Source organism: Panicum hallii, chromosome 5 (genome assembly GCF_002211085.1).
Source record: "Panicum hallii strain FIL2 chromosome 5, PHallii_v3.1, whole genome shotgun sequence".
Taxonomy (NCBI): Eukaryota; Viridiplantae; Streptophyta; class Magnoliopsida; order Poales; family Poaceae; genus Panicum; species Panicum hallii.
The window spans coordinates 17,609,883-17,633,085 of record NC_038046.1 but is presented as its reverse complement, the minus strand read 5'-3'; the positions used below and the strand labels follow the sequence as shown (position 1 = coordinate 17,633,085).

Genomic DNA, 23,203 nt, shown 5'->3' with positions numbered 1-23,203 from the left:
ACAGATGATGACAGTGACACTAATGACTTTAGATAGAGATGGCTTGGTTAGGTACGCACATGCAATAGTTAAGCTTATTTTCATTTCAACTTGTAGCCACATGTAGTCACTTGTTTCCATTTAACACATGTAACCGCTTGTTTCCATTTCAACTTGGTCAGGTACATGGTGAAATGCATGCGAGAACATGCTGACAAGGAGCACATTGTGGTACTGTACAACCCAGGCAACCATTGGCTTACACTCGTCATCAATGTCAAGAGCAAGCAAGTCTTTTACCTTGACTCGAGAATTCCATCAGATGAGTGGGGAAAGCTAAAGATACGTGATTATTCTCTAGTCATCTCAATCCTTGACGAGTAAGTTTGTTGTTTGCTTTAGTTTTTTATTGTTTGCCCATTTCACAATCATTTTTAATATAACATCCGGATGTCTGTGTTTAGGTCTCTTGACAGGCATCTTAGGGCCGCGGAAGGATACAAAGAGCAACGTCGAGTTGCGTTTACACATCACACCGCGTGGACGGTAACTAATATAACTAAATCGCTTAACTATTACGATGTTTTCTTGGTTCTAAGTGTCGCAAAATGCTAATTTCTATATATCTTTGACATGTAGTGCACACAGCAACCCTCGGGTAACGCATGTGGGTTCTATGTTTGCAACAACATGCTTCTAGTTGTAGCGGTATCGGATTTCACGGTAAGAATTCTCACGTGTTCTAATTAAGTATATCTGTCTTCATCTCCTATTCTAACTGCTTGTAATTATTTTTCGAAGGATGAAGATGATTATTTCAATCATACGACGATTGATAACGTGAAGGATATCCGAGAGAGGCTAGCGGGATTCCTCACGATCGAGGTGATCAACCCAAAGGGGGAGTTGCATTTCTCACAGCATGGCAGGCGAAATTGAGCTAGATGGAGACTTGCTTTGCTTTTCTTCTATTGTTCTTGTTGATGATTGTTGTTTTGAGTTAGGTTGAGCCTTATTTTGAGTTTTGGACGAGGCTAATTGCTGTGGATGATTGTACATGTGTTATATAATACTATCTTTGCTTGTGTGTCTCGCACTGTGTGAATTATATGGATGCGTGCTATGATTGCGGTAAATTCTGTGCATTGAAATCTTTTGCAGGTATTTGATTACGTCTGCCAAATCCTGGCTAGTTCCTGGATGCAGCCGGGAAGAAAAAAGGCCCCTGTTGGGGGTAGACTAATGCGAGACGCGCCTTACTTAAGGTGCGTCTCGCAATTGGCTCACAGGGAAGCCTGTGTGAAGCAAAATGCGAGACGCACCTTAAGGGAGGCGCGTCTCGCATCTCAGTCTAATGAGAGACGCGCCTCCCCTAGGGCGCATCTTGCATTTGGCTCCCAGGGAAGCCTGTGTGAGGCAAAATGCGAGACGCGCCTTAAGAGAGGCGCGTCTCGCATTTGGCTCCCCCGGCGCATGGGGGGAGGAAAATGCGAGACGCGCCCTAGGGGAGGTGCGTCTCTCATTTGCTTAATCTGAGACGCGTGGGAGGCGCATCTCAGATTACTTTGTAATCTGAGACGCGATAAGGGGACGCGACCCCTGCTCATCTCGCATTTTGCCTAAGGCGCGTCTCAGATTAGGGATTCTGGCGTAGTGGGTTCTGCTATCCTTCTCGGCTTTTTAGCAGCTCAAATGTTTGGACATCAGCGGTTGTGTCACACCCGATTTAAAAAAGGTAACCGAATGCATCCCATTTGTGCGCCAGGATCAAGTTCCGCACATACAATAGACGTCACAAGCGAATATACGAAACAATGCATTAACGAAATAGAGTATAGTAGTAATTTATTACATGACCGACAGTCTTAATCTTAAATGAATAAATAAACGTCAATAAATAGCAGCGGACTTCTAACTTGACAAGCAGATGACTGGAAGACATACGCCTAGTATTCTTCGAAATCTTCGGGGAATACCGGACAATTATCTTGTTCTGAGCAGTATTATTTTTGATAAAGCAAGTGTGAGTACACTTATGGTTGGTACTCAGAAAGTGTAGTAAATAATATGACATGCAAGGCTATGATCAAGGAAAAGCTGACATGGTTTGACTGCGATAAGCATTTTTAGTTGGTCAAATTTTAATTAAGCAAGCATTAGCTAAGTGTAAGTGTATACCAGCCCTTAACCAAACTATCTGAGGTGAATCAATCCACAACACAAATAAATAAATAAAATAAACAAGAACCATCAATTAGATCATCTTTAAGTTTGATTATCATGTGAGTGTCCAAGCCGCTCTTAACCGTAAGCACGGCTGATATATCAGTTTTCTCTCTGCGGAGGTTGTACACTTTACCCACAACTCGTGTTTCCCTTGATGCCCGGGTTTGCAAGACCCTTAAACACTTCCAAGGTGAGTGTCAGGGATTCACTGCAAGGCCTTTACAAAGATCCCTTAACTTATGACAATCCGCTAAGATTTCAAGCCAAAGCAGTTATAACTCTCCCTAATGAGGAAACGCGTTAGCCAAGGACCACATATAGCCATATGCCTCAATAGAACTGAGCTATACCCCGACGATGCAACCCCTGTTGCCCTTTCGGTAAGATCATCATAATCTAAAGTTTCTAATAATTAGCCAAGACCAGAACCATGTAGTATTATGGTTGTACTGTTTTCCTAGATGGTTCTCCATATTCCAATTTAATTCAATAATCTTATTTATCACCCAGCAATATTCCAGAACATGAGTAATCCAATATCATGATATCCAGGTTATCCAACTAAAGTCTAAGTAAAAACAACTAGCGTAACTACAACATAAATATAAATAACCCAGGTTTATTCAAGGAAGTTCAAATGAAACTAGGCATATCCTTAACTTGGGATCCATCATATTCTAGACACATGCATGCATATAAAGAAAAAGTGTATAGGTGTAATGTTATAGAACTGAAACACTTGCCTTCGTTAGCAAACTGCTGCTGCTCAGGAACTTCTTCAAAGTTCGGCTCTTACGGACCCTCGAACTGCGTATCATCTATCGTAGCACACACATACATACAAGCAAATAAGTACAAATAATAAGAATCAGTACACCAATCAATATAAATAGAACAAAATAATGTAATGAAGCTACTGCATATGTCGTAAGGATCGCGTGAGCGCAAGAATCGATGAAAACGGAGTTAAAATGGAGAAAATCGGGTTAAAACATGATTCCAAGGGCTTATTTGTGAAAGGTTTTAAACTAGAAGGGCTCTAATAGAAGAAACCGAGGGCTAGATCATAATTAAACCGTAGACCCAGGGGTTAGATTGTAAAACAGAAAGATCTAGGACTGTGGGTTCTATATTTGAAAAAGTCAGGGGCCTAACCAAAAGAAAAAGGATTTACTCGTGAATACTTTTGAACTAACATGGACTGCGGGTTGATTTCTAGAAAACTTAAGGGCTAAACTGCAAAAAGACCATGGGTTGACCGGTATTAGATCTGTTTGACTCGGGTTGAAACGGGTCCGGACCGTTGGTTCTGGATCTAAGGGCGGGGACGCGGGGGACGGCGCGGAGCAGCGGCGGGGGAAACGCCGGTAGCGACTCAGGTGGCGGCGCGCGGCGGAGCTTTGCTGGAGATGCGCGATGTCGCGATTCCAGCCTCGGTTTTGGCTCGGACCTGGTCCAGGAGGTAGCGCGTGGGATGGGGAACCCAATTGAGGGGTTAAGAAGGGGCCTCGGGGGCCTAGGCGGCGGACGGCGGCGAGCGGCGGCTCGGAGCGACGGTAAGCGTGCGAGCGTACGGGAAAAGCGGGGAGAGAGGGTTTGACCAGCCAAGAAGCTCCCTTATCCACTGTGGTGCTCCTGCAGGGATTGTTCAATGGCGGGGAGCAGCCGTGCGGCGGCACGGCGAGCTCCCGAGGTGCGGCAAAGGCGGCGGCGGCGCGAGCTCTCGGGGCTAGGGTTTATGGCTGCGGAGACGGCAGCTACGGGATGGGGTGGCTAGGGCTCGGGTCCGCACTTTAAATAGGGGCAGCGGCGGCTCCTGGGCGTGCGGGCCTGAGGCGGAGTGCGGCGGAGACGGCGCGGGGGCGAGCTGGACTCGGGTTCGAGTCCGGGTCCGGTGCGGGGGAAAGAAGAAGGGCCTAACAGGCGGGCCCCGCATGCCAGTGCAAGAGAAAGAAAGAGGGAGGGGCGTGCGCGCGGGCTGGTGGGCCGGGGCGAAACGGCTGGTGGGTCGCGTGCGGGAGGGAAGGGAGAGAAGGGGAGAGGGAGGCCGTGGGCCGGGCCACAAGGGGAGGAAAGAAAGATAAAAATGGGAAAAAAGAAAGTGGGCCGGCCCAAAATAGGAAAAAGGGAGGGAAAGTAAATGCTATCCAAATGCATTTGAATTTAAAATTGAAGTTTAAATTCAAATGAAAAGCAATCAATAAAACAATGCAATGAGGAATGTGATGCACAAACCCTAATATTTCCTTATATTTATTTTTATAGATAAAATAAATACTATTAAGTGAAGTAAAAGTTCTAAATTCAAGAGAATTTGAATGAAACCTTAAGAATTTTAAACAAGACCTAACAAAAGTTTATTTTAAACTTCTAGTTTGAAAATTAGGATGTTACAGGCTGATTTGTCGGCGTCATGTCCAAAGCTGGTAAAACAGTTCCACTTGGTAGTGGCCATGATCCTTGCTATTGATCTGAAAATATTTTCGGTTCTTCAGATGGAACGGCATTTCCTGCAGTCGGGAAGGAACTTTTTTAGTTGCTTCAAATCTCTTGCCTAAGAATTTTGGCAAACGTCAGCCCTTCTCAAGCTAGATCGTTTCCTGTCACCTGACACGCTCTGGTAAGATCTTTTGATGTGAAGATCTGCCACATATATGCTTTCGCTTGGAGCTTCCTATTCATTCAACTCTCATACCCATCCTTGGGCGGGAGAAAAAAAATCGCATGATCGATGATTAGCACAGCATGACACATGGTACTGGGAGTACATCTTTCCTGCTCAGCTTAGCCTGAGTGTCCTTGTCCGAAACAAGTAATAGCGACTCCTGCCTTTCTCGACAGTCGACTGTAAGTACCAAAACCTATAAGGCCCAAAAAGAAAAGTACACTAAACGTTAACTATTCAAGGGTTTAAATTTGTTAAAAAGCTGTATGTGCATGTTTTCGTAAGTTCTAGACATCTGGTTAAAAAAGATGGATTTCTGTAGTTTTGCATTTGTTCTTTTTTACTGTTGTGATGATTTAATGAAAGCTTGTATTGTAACAAGTTTGCGAAGTATGGTTAAATATTCTATTGCCATCTTGAATAAAAAGAGATAGATCGCCACTTGAATAGTTGTGGGGTGTACTTTTCCATGTCTGATTCCGTGATTTGTAACACGCTAAATCGAATCAGTTCACATGGCCGTAGATCAGCACTCAGTTCCTGCCAACACCGGTCCATAAAACATCACTCAAAATCAATTCTATGTTGGGAACAAATTTTCACCACATATGAACGGTTTTTCTTCGAGAACGTTTTGGAATCTAGTGCATACGAATTTTGACAATTTTTTGGTCAAATTTCACCCTTCTTAAACGCGGGCAACATTGTTTTCTGTCATCTGACACGCCTGATCTTTTGAAGTGAAGATTTGATGCGTCAGGCTTATGGACCAAGGTGTAAGCATGTCATCTTATATATTGTATGGATTGTTACTCAGTTTCTCCTCTCTGCTAGACCGGCGGCACAGAGCAGTGAAGATCTTTTGAAGTGAAGCCAGTCGATGAGTGATGTTGGTTACTCGCTGCCGCTGCCGCCTTTCATTCCCCCTCACCTTGGAGGATGGAAAACTTTAGCCTGAGAGTGAGCATCCTGGCGTTTAACACCTGTTAATTTATCCTTTTTTTCCTTTGAGATTTTGTTCATCAAGGCACTCTCATCTCTTCACCTATTGAATTGTCTTTTTTCTCCCTTTGAGATTCTATTTATCACGATACCTAACTGTCGATAGGTGTACCAATGAAAGAATTGTGATGGTAAAATCCTGGAATAAATAAGATTTTATTCATCAGGGGATTCTCATCTCTTTGGTCCATATGACTTGTTAAATTATCATTTTTTTTCTTTAAGATTCTGTTCATCAGGGCACCTCGTTGTCGAGCAGCGTATATCCTCCCAATAATTTTACACAAATGTTTGGTTCTAGGCTATATGGAGTAACAAAAAAGATTATATATCATATTCTGTTTGGATTTCGGTATTCCTATATGTGGGGCAATATGACTTTGCCGAAGCGAAGTTGCATTGCGTTTGACAAACAAAAGGTACAATCTTATATGCATGCATTACTATTTAAACAAGGGTTTTTAGAGGCGGGCAAAAATGTATTTTTAGAAGCGGAAGCGATACCCGCTCCTACTTCTTGCAGCTAAAAATGCTATTTTTAGGGGCGGAAAATGCGTCCGCATCTGAAAATGATTTCTAGTGGCTGGTCACGGCGTGACCTATCTCTAGAAATCGATTTCTAGGAGTGGACCCCTACAAATCAATTTTCAGAAAATAAAAAAATCAAAAAAATAAAAACAGCAAAATAAAAAAGAAAAAATATTGCAGCCAACCAGGCACCACCACAAGCCCTGTATTATCGAGGTACAATTTTTTTGACAAAATATGCACACTTGCATCACTCGGGGTTCGAACCGTATACCTCAAGCCTCGCGCGTACCTTTCTCTCCCCCACACTACACAGTCACCTGTGACTCTATGGGTATAGTATTCTTTTATATTAACTCTAAAATTGATTTGTAGAGGCGGGTGATGCCCATCACTGCTCCTAAAAATATTTTTCTACTTTATTCCAAAAATTCATAAATCTTTACATATAGTAAAACAAATAAAAAAATAAAACTTCTACACTATGGTTATAGTGAACCGTAGATAAAAAAAATATGCTAAGTATATTTTAGTGTATATAAAGGTTAAGATTGTGGAAATCTCAAAGTATGACTTGAATTGTATGATATACTATATAGTTATAGCTATTAGACAACTTATAATAATTTTTTAGACTATTAAATGACCTTAAATGAAAAGTTATCAGCTATAAAATTGTATGTCTCGTCAATCTCTACAATTTAGTTATAAAGTTTGACTTCATCCTAAATCATATGAAAAGGTTATGATTTTTTTTTACGAGACTATTCTAGGGGCGGGTGATGACGTCACCCGTCCCTAAAAATGGTGGTCATTTTCAGGAATGGGTGACGCCATCACCCGTATCTAAAAATGCATTTTCAGGGATGGGTGAATTGCTACAGCAACCCTGCTCTATTTGTAGGAACAAGTTATCTTTTGGACCGGTCCTAGAAAAATCAGAATGTCCCTACAAATCGTTTTTTAAGTAGTGCATTATTCATGGCGGCATATTGGATCGGGAACTTATGCACAAGACATGTCATGCTTTGGAAACTACTACAATGGAGATCTTTGAAAGGCATAGATGGAGGTTTAGCAATAGAGTTTGCTAAGGGTTTTCAATCTCTATTTTTAAGAAGTTTATTAAGATCTACAAGTTTGCTTTTGCTGCAGGGTGCAGCTATTGTAATAAACTAATAAGGAACGGCTAAAGCATGTATCCATATATAGGCTAGAATGCCTTTATTCCATTATCCAAAAAGTTCTCATATACCTTCCAAATTTAATGCATTTCATATATAATAGAGCTAGCAAAATTTGCATTTGGACTAAGTGTAGCTAGGCCCGGCCTTGAGTGGGGTCGAGCAGTGCAGCCTCCCCGGGCCACAAAATTCAAAGGGTCCCTCCCAAGTACACGTATACTAGATATAGTACACATCGTGAACAATACACGGCCATGTTTGCACGTATCTCAGGCTGCCCAGCCTAGATAAAACGTTGTCGAAGAGATCGTGGGCGGAGAGATCGCGCCTGACGATTGACGCAGCTCCTCGTTCCTCTACTTCGGCCCTCGCGCCCTTGCACTCGCCTCATCTTATCAGATCGTCGTCCATCGTCCCCATCTGCCACCGGGTTAGCGCGGCTGCCAGAGCGAGGCGCGATTTCTGGCCAAGATGAGGACGAGGGACGACGCGACGAGATCATGTCCGAGCCAATGGCTGCAGCTCCTGCAACCAACATCCTCCTGGCAGGCGGGGCCTAGTCCGCGTAATCCCGCAACCAGTTACCCAACGCACGCACGCACGTTCACCGGGAGCCGGCTGTCCACGGTTGCCAAGATCGAGCCGTCGACAATCAGGTACGACCGAATAGGTAGGTATAGCCTACATGCACGTAACAATTAGCATGATCTATAATGTCAATGATGATCACGGATTAATATATTACATGTTCGTTGTAGCTTATACATTGGTCGGGAATAGAATCTACAGATTGAGCTTCGAGTTTTCGGTGACAATCAGTAAAATTTCTTCCTTAACTTCATCTAGTATCCTTCGATTTTGCGCTAGTTTCTGATTACTATTTCTTACTGATTTAGCACCCTAGAGAATATGCATCCAGCAGTGGTATTAAAAAGTGTTTAACATGAACATTTGTATTAGTTTGAGGATCGGGCCTGACCGCCTGAGTGTAGCTGCTCCTTAATCTAAGCTGTATTGTTGGAGACGCTCAAATCTCCCGTACATATAAGTATCAAAAAAAGAAAAAAAAATCTCCCCTAGATATTTGTATGGAGCCACGTGTCGTTGTGTTTCAAATAAAAAGACGATATTTTATCTCAGCGCCTGTAGTGCTGCAAAACCCATCTTGGACTTGGAGACTAGGACTGCAGCGGGCAGCGGGCAGCGGGCAGAGGGAGAGACTATGACGAGCAACGGCCTACCGCTTACGGGTACGCCTGTTCGGTACCGCACTCAGGCAGTCACGCTCAGTCACAGGTGACGCTGATGGCTGTTGCTCCCTGACAACTGGACGAGTACGCTCAGATTCAACAAAGAAAAGGATGGGGTCGGTGATGAGGGGACCATACACGTGATTTTTTCTTTTCAAGAGTTAGCCGAAATGATGTAAATTCGTCTAAAAATTACACTGCATTTTCTAATAACGAAAGCCCAAAAATCAACCGTGAGAAACTAAGAACAGCTTAGAAAAAAAAAACACTCCCTAACGCATGTTCCTTTGCATGGCAAAAAGTGCTATTGGTGCTAGTGGCGGAGCTCCTTGTGTGGCAAGGTATGGCAACGGGCATACCTACGCTCGGGAGAAAAAAAAATTTAGAGTGCATCGTTCGCTTCCGGCCCGGCCCAGCTGGCAGCAGATTGCTCCTGACTCCTGTCCTCCAACACCAGACGCGAACGCGACTGCCACCGAGCGACTCCCGAGTCCTGAGTCCCGTCTCCGCTACCCTAGCCGCCGCCCCCTTCTTTCTCGGTCTCGGCCTCGACTCCCTCGAGCATGAAGCATCGGCTCCACCGCGGCACCGCCACCGCCCTTCCTCGGCTGCCCCTGCCCCCAGCGGCTCAGGCGCCCAGCGCAAGCTGCAGTACCACCGCGGCAACGCCCCCTGCCCCCTGCCCTCTGCCCCCGAGGCCCACCCTTCCCGGCTTCCCCTGCGCGGCTGCGCCTCCGCGAGTCCGCCCCCCTCTGCCCGACTCTGCTGCCCAGTGGCCAGTAAGAGATGGCTGGTAATGGAAAGGGAAAAGGAAAGATATCTCAAAAAGGTATTCTTGTGATTTGCAAAAATTGATTGATTCATTTCACTTTTACATTGACTGACAATTGATTTCATTTTTACAGGTTTAAAAGGCTATTTTGGCACTGGTTCTAGTGGTTCAAGTAGACAACCAAATACTCGTGGTAGTGGAATTTCTCAACAAGAGGTTGAAGATGGGCAAGATAATTTTGCGCTTGTAACAACTGGTGTAGAAGATGAATTTGCTCAAGCAACAACTGGTGTAGAAGATGAAGTTGCTCAAGCAGAGGTTCAAGAAGGTATAACCGAGTTCAACCCGGACTATATCATATCGGATCCAGGACTTCGTATTTCAATTGATTGTTTTGCCCCTAATATTAGAGATGAAGTTAAAAGGGCTTTTATAGCTAAAGGTCCTTTTCAACCAATGGATCATAAGTTTCCTACCTCGAATGATAGTAGGAGTTTTCAAAAGAAATGGTTTAAGCAATACAATTGGTTGGAATATAGTGTGGAGAAGAATAAAGTTTATTGCTTCTATTGCTATCTTTTTAGACATGATCGAATAGAAGAGAAATTTGGTCATGATGCTTTTACAAAAGTCGGGTTCTCACAATGGAAGAATGGTTATTTAGCACTTCCAAAATATGTTGGTGGGCCTAGTAGCATTCATAACTTTGCAGCAACATCATATCATGATTTTGATAACCAAAGAGCAAGTGTAAGAGATAGGGTGTCAACTCATACGAAAGATGCATCGGTCAAATATGAAACCCGAGTGGAAGTTTCCTTGAGTATTGTTGCTTATCTTGCATTGCAAGGTGAACCGTTTCGAGGGCATGATGAAACTTCTACTTCATTGAATAAGGGCAACTTTTTGGAAATGCTTGATTGGTACAAGGAAAGGAATGAGGAAGTGAAACATGCTTTTGATGAGTTGTGTCCAAAAAATGCAAATTTGACTTCCGGCACGATTCAAAAAGACCTTGCAAACTCTTGTGCACAAGCAATCATAAAGGTAATAAAGGAAGAAATGGGGGATTGTCTATTCTCTATTCTTATTGATGAATCACGTGATATATCTATCAAAGAGCAAATGGCCATAGTTGTTAGATTTGTGAACAAAAAAGGGGAAGTCATAGAAAGATTTTTGGCTATCAAGCATGTCAAGGATACAACATCGGAATCATTAAAGAAAGCATTACTTGAAGTGTTAAATGATCATGGTTTAGTTGTTGCAAATATACGAGGGCAAGGGTATGATGGTGCTTCCAATATGAGAGGAGAATTTAATGGTCTTCATAAATTGATTAGAGATGAGAACCCTTTTGCTTTCTATATCCATTGTTTTGCTCATCAATTGCAATTGGTAGTTATTACTGTCTCAAAATGCGCCTCATCTATTGAAGATTTCTTTGAGTATGTGACACTAATTGTGAGCAGCACTTCCACTTCATGTAAAAGGAAGGATTTATTGCTTGATAGACATCGATTGAATCTCTTATCTAAATTAGAGAGTGGAGAAATATCATCTAGGAGAGGTAAACAACAAGAAACATCATTGGCAAGACCTGGAGATACAAGATGGGGATCTCATTATAAGACTTTACTTCGTATTGAGTCAATGTGGGATTCAGTAATAGAAGTGCTAGAAATTGTGAATCAAGATGAGCGCAATCCATCTAGGGTAGGAGGATTGGTACAAATAATGTAGTCTTTCAGCTTTGTATTTATCATGAAGATGATGTTGCAAATCCTTCGTATTACAAATGAGCTCTCACTCACCTTGCAAAGGAAGGATCAAAATATTGTTCAAGCTATGTCTTTGATTATTGATGTGATGACACGTTTGAATAATTTGAGAAGTGAAGGTTGGGAACCATTGTTTGAAGAAACAAAAGCCTTCTGCCTTGCAAAATGTATCCCAATACCAAATATGAGTGATCAAGTACCACGATTTGGTCGATCAAGAAAAGGTGGGAGAAACAATATCACTCAAGATCATTATTTTTTATGTTGATATATTCTATGCTACAATTGATGCTCTTACCATGGAGTTTGATCACCACTTTAATGAGCGGTCCTCAGAATTGCTTATTGGATTTTCTTGTCTTGACCCTAGAGATTCATTCTCTAAGTTTGATATTGAGAAACTTGCTCGTATTGCGGATATCTATTATGATGACTTCTCTTTTGATGACCGCAAGACCATAAAAGATCAACTTCAAACTTTCATCATTCATGTGCGGAGACTTGAAGAATTCAAAGTTTGTTATGATCTTGCAAGCGTTTCAAAAATAATGGTTAGACTTGAGAGACACATTGTTTTTCCATTGGTTTATCATCTCATTGAATTGGCATTGATATTACCGGTGGCGACAGCAACATTTGAAAGGTCATTCTCAACGATGAAGATGATTAAAACTGAATTGCGCAATAAGATGACCGATAGGTGGTTAAATGATTTGATGGTGTGTTACATCGAAAGAGAAATATTCAAAGGTCTTGATCTTCAACAAATTAAAAAGGCATTTCAAAAAAAGAAAGACAGGCAAATGCAATTTCCTAGGTCTCCTAGACCCGTTTAGAGGTACATATATTGTTTATTTTACTATTTTTGTACTCTTTGAATAAATAAAATTATTAACTCATTATCTTTTATGTTGACAGGTTTTAATTGCTATTGTAATAATCGATATTTTTAAGGTATTTATTGTCATTTTGTTGAACACTTGTTTTGTCGTCAATTATTTTTGCTGTCTTCTTCGCCATACCACGATTTCATCGCGTCCTCCACCACTGATCGGTGCCACATAAGTCTCCGCAACTCTGCGGTTGCAAGGATGGCGGCGGCGAGACTCTCTGGTACTGTACCATTGCACCCCCTCTCTCTTCCCTCTCTTTCCCTTCAATGACGCTCTTGACTGAATGCTGATGGTGGCAGAAGCTCTACGCTCATTTTTTAATGTGTCTGAAATTTTTTAGAAGACTTTTACTTTAGGATGGAGGGAATATTGTTAGCCATTGGTCGATAACAATGACTTTTTATTGTCTCGCTCGAGGAGTTTTGGGTGCTAGGGTGGTGCAGGGACGATGACTGCGGGCTCGTAATAATAACGCCTGTCGTGGGAAAACTAAAGCTGCTTTTAGCAATGCTGTGACAAACTCGGCAATGATGATGTACGGGGTTTTTGTCAGTACGAATTGCTATGGTATTGTTTGTCTTTTTATTATTTGGGTGGCCGACCTCGGGGTTTTCATTGGTTTTGCTTTTAAGTAGCCATGCGAATCATCAGCGAATGTACTATTTTGAGCTCGGTTTTCCCCTCAAAATAAGATCAGCTCTTTTAGTGAAATAACAGAAACTGTCTACTCTTTTCCGAGGTTGTTCCAAAAAAGAAATTGTGAACAATTTTGTGCTCCATTGTAGCATTTCATTCCTCTTTTTCATGTAAGAATGCATTGAAAAAAGTGTACATACATGTTTACTGTTTTTAAAGATATTTTTTAAACTAAAGTATGATTATTTTCCGTTACTTGGATCATCTTTCTATTTTTATTTTCTGGCCGGTACCGATTGATCCTCTACACAACCTTTATACCTACTTCTAAAGATCTATGCAAGATAAAAAAAATTACTCTACACGTAAGATCTCTTGCCTTGCAGATAGCTTCCTTGCCACCCCACCTACACAGCATATGTGACTTTAGTTGGGATAACTTCCTTTTAAACTAATCCGTGAAGGAACCTTTAGTCCGGGTTGGTGTTACCATCCGGGACTAAAGGTTTAGACTTTTAATCCCGGTCGGAGACACCAACCGAGGCTAAAGATAGACTTTTAGTCTCGGTTGGAGCCACCAACCGGGACTAAATATCCCCCTACCCCCACCTCCAGGATCCGACTGTTGGATTCGGAACTAATGCTTACATTAGTTCTGGATTCAACACAAGCCGAGATAAATGTGAAAAACCAATAACCCTTTCTATACTAGTGATTTCTAAAGAGAGGATCATTTTCTTTTCTTGTTCAGTCGTTGACTTTCCTCTGTCCGGTTTGGTGTTCCTATAATGGTAGTGGGTCTATGGATCTAAAAGATCGACTTGAAATCGGAAATTAGACCTTATGTTGAGCTAAGGTCCGAAACTATTTAGAATTAGTGTTTGGCGAAAAATACTGAAGTTCTCGACCGACATGATATGCTATTATAAAATACATATAATCTATAATATATATTTTTATATGATAATTAATATATTATATGGCTTTGCTTGTAATAACGCACAAGCATATTTGGTAATTTAGGATAAAAATTAATCTAATACCTACCTGCAAGAATATGTAACGTATGTTTGTTGCATGAATGATGTTTTGTACAACGGGAAGTGTGGTGAGTTTGAAAAGAAGAATATTTTTTAGTTGGTTACACTTATATGCATGGACAAATCTAACGACTATGCATGATCATACACGTGGGACTAATAAGTGAATCTAGACGCGACTATTCTACTAGAGGTGCATTTGGTAGAGTTCTCCCAGCTGATTCTCTGCTGAATTTTCAGCACAAGTTCTGCTAAATAGTTTTTTAAAAAGAAATGATTCTTTGTTGATTCTGTGGAGTAATTTTTTGAAATAAACTAACAGACTGGGAGGTAGAAAAAAGTAGTTTCTTTCTGATTCTGTGAAGTGATTCTTCATCCTAATTTTAAGAGTTTATGTTAGAGAATCACTCACTTTCAGCCACAAGATTACTTATTTTATAGAATCAGCTTCCACAGAGAATCAAAATCAGATAGAGCTCTATCAAACAGATCTGCGTGGATGGAAAAGAGCAATGTGGTGTATCCACCGGACCAAGATAAATACATATTTTTTTCATCCATCCATACAGGCTGTATACGCCAGTTCAAGTAACCATACACTCTTGTATATGGGATTATACGGATTCACCGGTACATACATGGTCGCTAGCAAAGCTGCAAATGCTTATGGGCCACAAGCAGAGAAGCTGGGCGTAGTCTGCAGACACATAGATTCCTAGAATTTGATCCAAAACTCTTTTTCTTTTAATCAACATCTGTTTTGTTCTTGCCGATGTTTCTTTATGACACTCCCGCCTGTGTCTGATAAAGGCACAGGCCGCCAGGGCACCGCCGCGACCACCGCCGACCGCGTCGCCCCACCCTCCTCCCCTGCGATGCGACGCACTGCACGGGTGGGAGAAGGGATCGATCTCGCGTGAAAGCGACCGGCCGCATCACAGGCTCCAAGCCAACTCCCAAGTCCCAACAAGGAGACCAACCAGGCCACCATAAACCAAACCGCAGCGAGTTCGTTCGTTCTGGTGGGCTTGTCCTTTGTCGAGCGACGGATCCAGGCAGAGCCCTAAAAAACACTAAAAATTGTTGCTCGTCCATTGATGATGGATTAAAGAAAGAAAGAAAGCTTGAGGCTGATCAGAAACCCGTCCGATCCCCCTCTCTACTGCCCTCGGCTTTGTTTAACAGGCCAATGTGCCCTTAAAGCGGCGCACGATCGGCACGAGCCACCGGGGCGGCACAGACGCCGCTGGCTTTCCAGTTCATCCGATCCGCGGGGAGCAGAGCTAGCACGGGCGCCCGTTCGCCATGGATTCGCGCTTCGGCTTCCGACTCTCCTCCTCCGACATGGTGGGTGGTGGTTGCAATTCTTTCTTGGAATCCATTTTGGCTTCTCCCGGCTGATCTTGCGTGTCTTGGTTCCGGCGGTGGTGCGAGCAGCGGTCGGAGAGCTCGCTCTCGCTGGGGGAGCGCCTCTGCGCGGTCTTCTTCCCCTTCGTCGCCATCGCGGAGGCCATCTTCTTCGCCCTCACCGACTGCCTCGCCGACCTCTGCCCCGGCTCCGACTCCTCGGCCTCGCGCCGCTATGGCGCCGCCGCGTCCTCCTCGGCCGCCACCTTATTCGCCGCCAAAAACAAGAGCTACCATCGTCGCCACCACTACCGACCCATGCTACGCCGGGACGGCTGGACCTCCCTCGACCTCCGCCAGCTCGCGCGCCTCGCCGCCGATTCCCGATGCTGTAAAAATCCTGTCTTTCCCCACCCCCCTCTTGGCTGGCTGGCTCGTCCGCCATTTTCTCGCAATGCCGTTCGATCTGACGCCCTCTTGCGCGCATTTAATTGAGCCAAGTCTCGGTGAACGAGGTGGAGGCGCTCTTCGAGCTCTACAAGAAGATCAGCTGCTCCATCATCGACGACGGCCTCATCCACAAGGTGCGACCAACAAAATCCCTCTTGAATTCCCGTATCTGCTATGCATGTTCTTGGCTCCATCAATTTCTTTCAGTCTTTTCTTTGAATGAAACATCCGTCGCTGTACTTCGATCGAAGGGATGTTTTTATTGGTCGCTGATGATTGGATTTAAATATGAAAGAAACGGGAGCAGGGAGTCAGGGACCAGTCCCACTTTGTTATCCCTACATGATTGTATTCGGTGTTTGGAAGCCATCTGCAACTTAGTACATAGATCCATCTTGACTTGGTTCACCGCACGCAATAGATTGGAATCCTCAGGGCTGGATTAGCTAGACATTGTCATGTTCATGTTCTTTTAGCTGATTGGACGCTGTCATGTGACAGGTACACATGAGAATATTACAAAATTTTGTTTGACAGCCCATAGGATTGCTTGCCTGAATTTCCCCATGTTGCGTGTGCCATTGGGCCCAATATAATACTAGCATCACAGTATGCTTGGTTGGCATGTTCCTTCCTCTGCCATCCCAAGGTTGTGTTTTAATTGGTGAACCATTGAATCACCAATATTTTAGTTATGCTGGTACAGTAGTGATTTTGTGTTTGTTTCTTGACCGAGGAAGTCAAATTCAGAAAAACAGTAATCAGGCCTATTTTTCAGCAGCATCTCTTTACCCTGCGTACTAACACGTTGGGATGAGCAATAGTTGCATAAGAGAACACAGGGAGTAGTAAACGAGATAGGAATTCTCTTTCTTTTTGCATACAACAACTAAGATGGCTTTCTGCAAAAAAAAAAAGTTAACTGGTCATAACTAGTTTTTGGTATCTGTTCCTCTGTTGAATGTTCTTCAGGAAGAGCTCCAGATGGCTTTGTTCAAAACTCCAAGTGGCGAGAATCTTTTTCTTGATAGGGTGAGCCCTTACTTTGCTTTGCTCTTTCAAAATGTTCTAAGTTCTTGATATAATACCGTATCATACACAGTTACTCTTCCTCCTGATTATCCTCAAACATTTTACATTGCATGCCGCCTCCATAGATAATGACATGAAACTAAGATCGCCTCTATGATTCAGGTTTTTGATTTGTTTGATGAGAAGAAAAATGGTGTAATAGAGTTTGATGAATTCATTCATGCTCTAAGTGTCTTCCATCCGTTAGCACCTACGGAAGACAAGATCAAATGTACCTAAGCTACTTGCAAGAACTATTTTCTCTATGCTCATGTATTTATCATTTTTTCTGTATTAATTTTGGGATCTGTCTTTCTGGATCGTTTCAGTTTCATTTAGGCTGTATGACTTGAGGCAGACTGGTTTTATTGAGCGTGAGGAGGTTAGTTGATAGAGGTTCTTTGTGATATGTATTTATTGGTATCTTTGATGAGGTTCCTTGTCTAGTGTATTGCAAGTAATATGACTTATCAGCATGGCTTATTTCATAGGTTAAGCAAATGGTCATTGCTATTTTGATGGAATCTGGTGTGAAATTATCAGATGACCTTCTTGAGACCATTATAGATAAGGTAGGCAATAATCAACTGGAATTTCTGAATATTTCTTTTTTCTGCAATGACACGGATGTAACTCTGGACCTATTTTCCCAGACATTTGAAGATGCTGATGCCGATAGGGATGGAAAAATAAATCAAGAAGAATGGAAGGAATTCGTATTACGCCACCCTAACCTGTTAAAGAACATGACGCTGCCCTATCTAAGGTTTGCATCTGATCTTGTGATCTTTGTGAAAAAGTAGGTATGCCATAATGCTGTCAAATACACTAATAATGTGGAATCAATGCAAAATACAGCAGAATTCATTCATAATTACGAGCCAGGACTCGAGGATTGTTTACTTTACTGAGTTCTTGCCCCATCAAAAATTCAGGGACATTACAACCGTCTTCCCTAGTTTCATCTTCAACACGGCAGTTGAAGATTAAGCAGTAACGGGATTGCTTGAGCTACGCAGGATTCCTAATCCTGATGACTGGTGGCTGCTGATTATGTCAACGATCTTGATGACATGGCGCACCCAACTACTGAGAACCATATGTGATCAATCATGAGCACTTGTTGAAGAAAAATCACGTGCAACTGACGGATGAACATTACAGCAGCCACCTACCATCCCTTCTGCTATAAACCAAGGCTCATCCAGGGTGGTGAATTGGCAATGGATCTTCCTATTCCGATTTCTTGCTGCCGTTTTGTCTCAAAATGCATTGAGTTGGTAACTGTAAATACAAGTAGCATTCCTTCAGTTCTCAGAAATTCAGGAGCAACTGTACATATGTTATATTGTAAAAGATCCTCGTGTGCCAGCGAGTTTTGGACTGGGCAATTGTTTTGTGCCCCTCTTCTGAACAAGCAAGTAGTAGATGGATGAGACCTATTAAATTGTTAACGACTGTTGTTAGAAAGAATCAGTAAGGTCTTTCACAATGCCAACAGGCTGCCAGATGGCTGCTCCACCATGGACCTGCCCTCTCTATGCACCCCAGTGATGTCAAGACGATGCACCTTGTGTGATGATGCAGGAACCACCATTTCTCCTGGCCCTTTCTTGAAAGGGACAGAAAGAGCAAGGCAAGCATTTCCTTGCTTTTCTGGTGCTAATCATGGCTATGATAATAAGATTGCATGCTGATGTGGACGGTCCGGTCGTTCACAGCCAGATGTTAGTATTGGCCATTAGATATTAGTTTTGTATTTTTATGCAGCTTGGTGTCCTGGATATCTTCGTACATAGTGGGCAAGTTTGTTTGCATCAATGTACCTTTGACACGACACCGCATGCGCAAATTTAAATTGGAGACACTTTCACTCTTTAGTCCCTGGCTATTAGTACTATTTATATAGTTGGTTAAAATAATAGTAGTTGATTAACTAGTAAAATGAACCATGCATAGCGTGCCCAATCCAGTTTCATAGCTTGCTTGGAGGAAGAAGAGGACAAAATAAGGGCCGGCCGATCGATGGACAGTGATGAGACGAGGCAATAGACAACGACGAAGCATATCCGGACGTCTGGAACTCCCAGTGGAGAAAGCAACATGAAAAATACTACTGACTGAGTGGAACGGATATACTCTGTCCGTAAAAAAAAGAATGCTTTTATTTTTTGAGAAATCAAATACTTTCAAATTTAATTAAATTTATACAAAATAATATTAATATTTATGTTACAAAATTAATATTATTAGATTAATTATATAATATATTTTCATACTTAATCTATTTGGAGACATAAATTTTAGTAATTTTTTTATAAATTTGGTTAAACTTTAAACTATTTAACTTCTCTGGAAACGAAAGTTGTATTTTTTTTAGCACGAGGAAGCATAGTAGGAGCGTGATTGGTTACAGTAATACTCCGCCGGACGACGTTGTTTTTGTCCCTACAAAATCTGCGGCACGACTGCGCAGCCACAAATTTGGACGCCGTGGAAATAAAGGTGCTACCGTCATCCAAATACGTCCTAATTTTTGAAAAAAGATAAGTACAATATGTTAGTTTTATAAGATATTTATCGTCGGTGCTTCTTTACACAAGCTAGTGAAACTTAAAAAAAAATTTGAGAGAGAATTACAAACACCCTCACGCGAAGAGAGGAACCAAACGCGTCTGCCCCGAGCATTACAAAACCTGCAGCACGCCACACGAGAGCAAGATATTTCTGGATCTTTTCTCGTGATAATTAACTGGGCGGCCACGATTGGAACGCCGCCGTGCTACCATCCAAATATGTCCTAATTTTTTGAAAAAGAATAAAGATATCTGTCGTTGGTGCTTCTTTACACAAGCTAGTGAAACTTAGAACTCAATTTTTGTTTACTTCTAAGGCGTTTTCGCTATTAAATCTGTGTTTCCTATCCGAATGCTATGCTAACATGGGTCCATCGATGTTGCCGTGTACCGCTATCTAAGGCCACCTCCAACGGCGCTATCGATTTCGATAGGTGACGTGGAGGTTAAATAATAAATAAAATCAGGAAAAGAGTCAGTAGAGGTCATGTCAGAGCAATAGACAGGGTGCTGCAAAGACTCTAAGCCTGTAGATGCATCTTGAACCGTTCGAGACCATCGCTTCGCTTCGCGCTCGTCTAGGTCAATTTGCCCTACTCTCACCTCCACGTCAGGCAAAATATAAGTTATATTAATATATTTTAAAGAATATTAGTCTATAACTGCGCCGCTGTATTTTTTGTGTCATAGTGCCGTAGTTGATCCATATTTTAATTTATGCATAGAATAGTAATTATTGTGTGTAAGCAAATGTATAAATTTTTTAAGCAACGTAGGTAGGATAAATCCGTCGCTACGTTAGTTTCACATAGGTGTCATGGTCTGCGGCCCGCTATTGCACCTGGTATATATTTTGAGCACCCTGTTGTCGTGTATGTGGTGTCGCTACTATTTAAGTAATCTATTATGTTGCATATCAAAATGGAGCTTTAATATTTTGTGGCTGTATTTATTGTGGTGAAAGGAGAGGGTGGAGCATAACTAGCCGGTAGTTTAATGTAGTTGCGAAATGAGGAGACTTTAACTTTGAATCACGAAATTTGGCAATTAATAGTCTTGATGATATTTTGTTTAAGGAAGCAGGGGTTATATTAAAATATAGCAAATTATTATGGAGGTACTATAAGCAGCGCATTATTATAGTTTTAGAAAAATAGAATCTTCTATTGTTGTATTACTTTATTTATTTACTTGAGTAGCGTCCGTATTAAAAATGGTGTACTGTTATAGGGCTCGTACTTTTATTTTGGTACAAAACTAGGGTTTCAAATTGTGATGGGCTAGTTGTATAAAATGAGCAGGTTATTTTTTCAAGAGTATCTTGTTGTGAGGTGGAGCATGGATTGCTTGTATGGGAAAATAAGGTTCGTTTTGCGAAACGGTGAAAAAAACAGGTTGCGGATTAGTTTCCCGGGGAAAAAGACGTCTATTTTGTAAACTGACGAAGAGAAGGGTTAGTCCGTGGGTTTATTTCGTGAAAAATTTAAGGTTTCTTTTGTGAAATAATCAAAGGCGGACTACGGATTAATTTTAGCAAGGAGTTTGGAAAAAGAACTGAAAGGACCGTAGGACTACGGGTTGATTTGAGTGAAGTGCGAGGAGTATTGTGAAAAATTTACATACTTCCGTGGACCGCAGGTTGATTTTGAATAAATAGAAGAATCTTTTTGCAAAACCCCAAGATACGTATTGTCTCGACCGTCCGCCCAGCCGATCCGACTGCCGGGGAAGACCCGCTTCCTGACCACCTTTCGATGCTTGATTCGTATGTAGAGATAAGATGCGCTAAGGGCTATTGGAGTATAACCATGCAAAATAAATATTAGATGATGATTATTTAACAACTTTTATCTTGTGTAATATGTCTTCGGACGGGCAACCAAATAAGTTGGCTCGACCTCACATCGCTGACTACAACGACTACTCGTCGGATTCGACTTCGACTAGTTAGGTTCATCAACAACCGTCAGCGACTACTGGACTTCGTGAAGAATGCGCGCGACACACTCACGACTATTTCGAATACTCGTTTCGCCTCTAAACTAGTCGGAATCAACTCTGCTCGACGATACACTAGCGACTACTTTGACTACTCGTCTCGCCTATAAAACTAGTCGGAATTGACTCCGACTAGTTGGCTTCATCAACAATACAAGATCCAGCGGCAACTTAGCCAATGCTTGAGCTCAGAGGCTGGTGCCATCAACTACCAGACGTTTACTATGCGACTTATCTAGCTTCCAGACTCGGGGGCTGGATGTAACAAGGCACTCAGCGTGCTTTCAGTTTCAGTGACAGCTCTCATACTTTAAGGCTAGACACTGTAAAACTACTCGGAAGATTCCGATTCAAGAATTTTTTGAAGATTTATCTTGGAAAGATAATTGTTAACCATTATTTCTGGGATTCTATTCTGAAATAAGAGGTTTTTTTACAGATTATTACCCAGAGGTCTTATCTAGTTATTAACTCAGGGAACAAGGTCTAATTGACAGGTAATTTCAGGCGTTGTTTGGAGAAGTTATTTGCTTAACTATTTTTTTCAGGGAATTTATTTCGAAAAAAGTGGTTTTTAAATTTACTGAACCGATTTGCCTATCTTAACCATCAAATCTTTATTGTCATATTGCATGCCACGATTCTTTGGATCATTTATTCCAAACCTTGCGGATTTGGATTCAAGATTCGGAGGCTGCGGGACATGTGTCATAAACGACTTATTTTTCAAATCTATTAGAAGATAAGAACATAAGACTCAAGATTAAATTGATTCTCAGCCTAGTTCTACGAGTCAATCTAAGTCTCGAGGGCTACACCATATCGAGTGTGAGTTTAATCGCACCCCGTATAAAAGAAGACTCGACAACTACTCAGGACATGAGCACCTCACAGCCTCAATGCAACTAAGAAAGTATTCGGAGGACACCTTCGTGATGGAGTTCGGGAGAACTTAAAGACGCCTTCAGAAGTATTCGAATACATGCAGTACTCGACTACGAAGTGCTCGGGGGCTTGCCAGACCCGGGCCTACGGAACTGTGCACGTAGCGGGGATGGGACATGGTACATGCCCTACATCTATTGTAACTATTTGTAGCGTAGTAGGACTACTCATGCAGTAGTAAAACTAGTCAGAATAGTAGGAAGCTACCTGAAAAGTATTCGGGTAGAAATCCTAAACTTGTATCTGACTAGAACTTTCGTATCCCTCCAGACTATATAAGGACGGAAAGGGACCCCTTCCAAACAGAAGATCACCCGATCACTACCTAAGATAATACAAATCACACAGGATGTAGGGTATTACACTCTCGGCGGTCCGAACCTGTTTAAACCTTACGTGCCTTGCACCTTCGAGTCCTGATCTCGGAAATACTCTACCTACGAACTCACCACCTCGAGGGTATCTCTCGGTGGACGTGGCGGTAAAATACCGATAAGGAGTATTAAATATAGGCTAATTAAAAAATCCATTGTATAAATAGAGGCTAATTTGCGACATGAATCTATCAAATCTAATTAGTTCTTGATTTAATAATATTATGCTACATTAAACATATACTAATGATGAATTAATTAGATTTAATAAATTCGTATCGTGAATTAGTCTTTATTTATGTAATTGGCAGTTGGCTCATGTTTAATTCTCCTAATTAGAATCTAAATGTTCAAGCTAACATCGCACGATCGCATAAATTCAGCCAGGCAGAGGTGAGCCTAGCTCGCAGATACGAGTCATGCGTGGATATACAGGCAGCCAATTAAGCCCTAAAGGTAATCCTGTATTACCGTGGTAATCCTGTC

The 23,203-nt window shown here is 42.0% G+C and overlaps 2 protein-coding genes across 2 annotated transcripts; both read left to right on the top strand.

Annotated features, from left to right (window-relative positions):
• Positions 1-9,620: 9,620 nt before the first annotated feature.
• LOC112892521 (zinc finger MYM-type protein 1-like) lies at positions 9,621-11,349 on the top strand. The gene is made up of 2 exons (XM_025959662.1): positions 9,621-9,663; positions 9,740-11,349. The coding sequence occupies exons 1-2, from the start codon at positions 9,621-9,623 to the stop codon at positions 11,347-11,349; spliced, it is 1,653 nt and encodes a 550-aa protein (XP_025815447.1).
• A 3,587-nt stretch (positions 11,350-14,936) lies between these two features.
• LOC112895325 (calcineurin B-like protein 9) lies at positions 14,937-18,278 on the top strand. Its single transcript, XM_025963273.1, has 9 exons — positions 14,937-15,303; positions 15,394-15,694; positions 15,805-15,887; positions 16,726-16,785; positions 16,948-17,056; positions 17,154-17,206; positions 17,316-17,396; positions 17,478-17,590; positions 17,760-18,278. The coding sequence occupies exons 1-9, from the start codon at positions 15,262-15,264 to the stop codon at positions 17,812-17,814; spliced, it is 897 nt and encodes a 298-aa protein (XP_025819058.1). The 5' UTR covers positions 14,937-15,261; the 3' UTR covers positions 17,815-18,278.
• The last annotated feature ends 4,925 nt before the right edge of the window (positions 18,279-23,203 follow it).

What these genes read in the sequence shown, in the direction of transcription:
- LOC112892521 (XM_025959662.1), top strand. Translation starts at nt 9,621, where the DNA reads ATGGCTGGTAATGGAAAGGGAAAAGGAAAGATATCTCAAAAAG. An exon ending in AGGAAAGATATCTCAAAAAG is followed by an intron (nt 9,664 to 9,739) that starts GTATTCTTGTGA and finishes TCATTTTTACAG; the next exon opens with GTTTAAAAGGCTATTTTGGC.
- LOC112895325 (XM_025963273.1), top strand. Translation starts at nt 15,262, where the DNA reads ATGGATTCGCGCTTCGGCTTCCGACTCTCCTCCTCCGACATG. An exon ending in TTGAGACCATTATAGATAAG is followed by an intron (nt 17,397 to 17,477) that starts GTAGGCAATAAT and finishes CTATTTTCCCAG; the next exon opens with ACATTTGAAGATGCTGATGC. An exon ending in ATGACGCTGCCCTATCTAAG is followed by an intron (nt 17,591 to 17,759) that starts GTTTGCATCTGA and finishes TCAAAAATTCAG; the next exon opens with GGACATTACAACCGTCTTCC.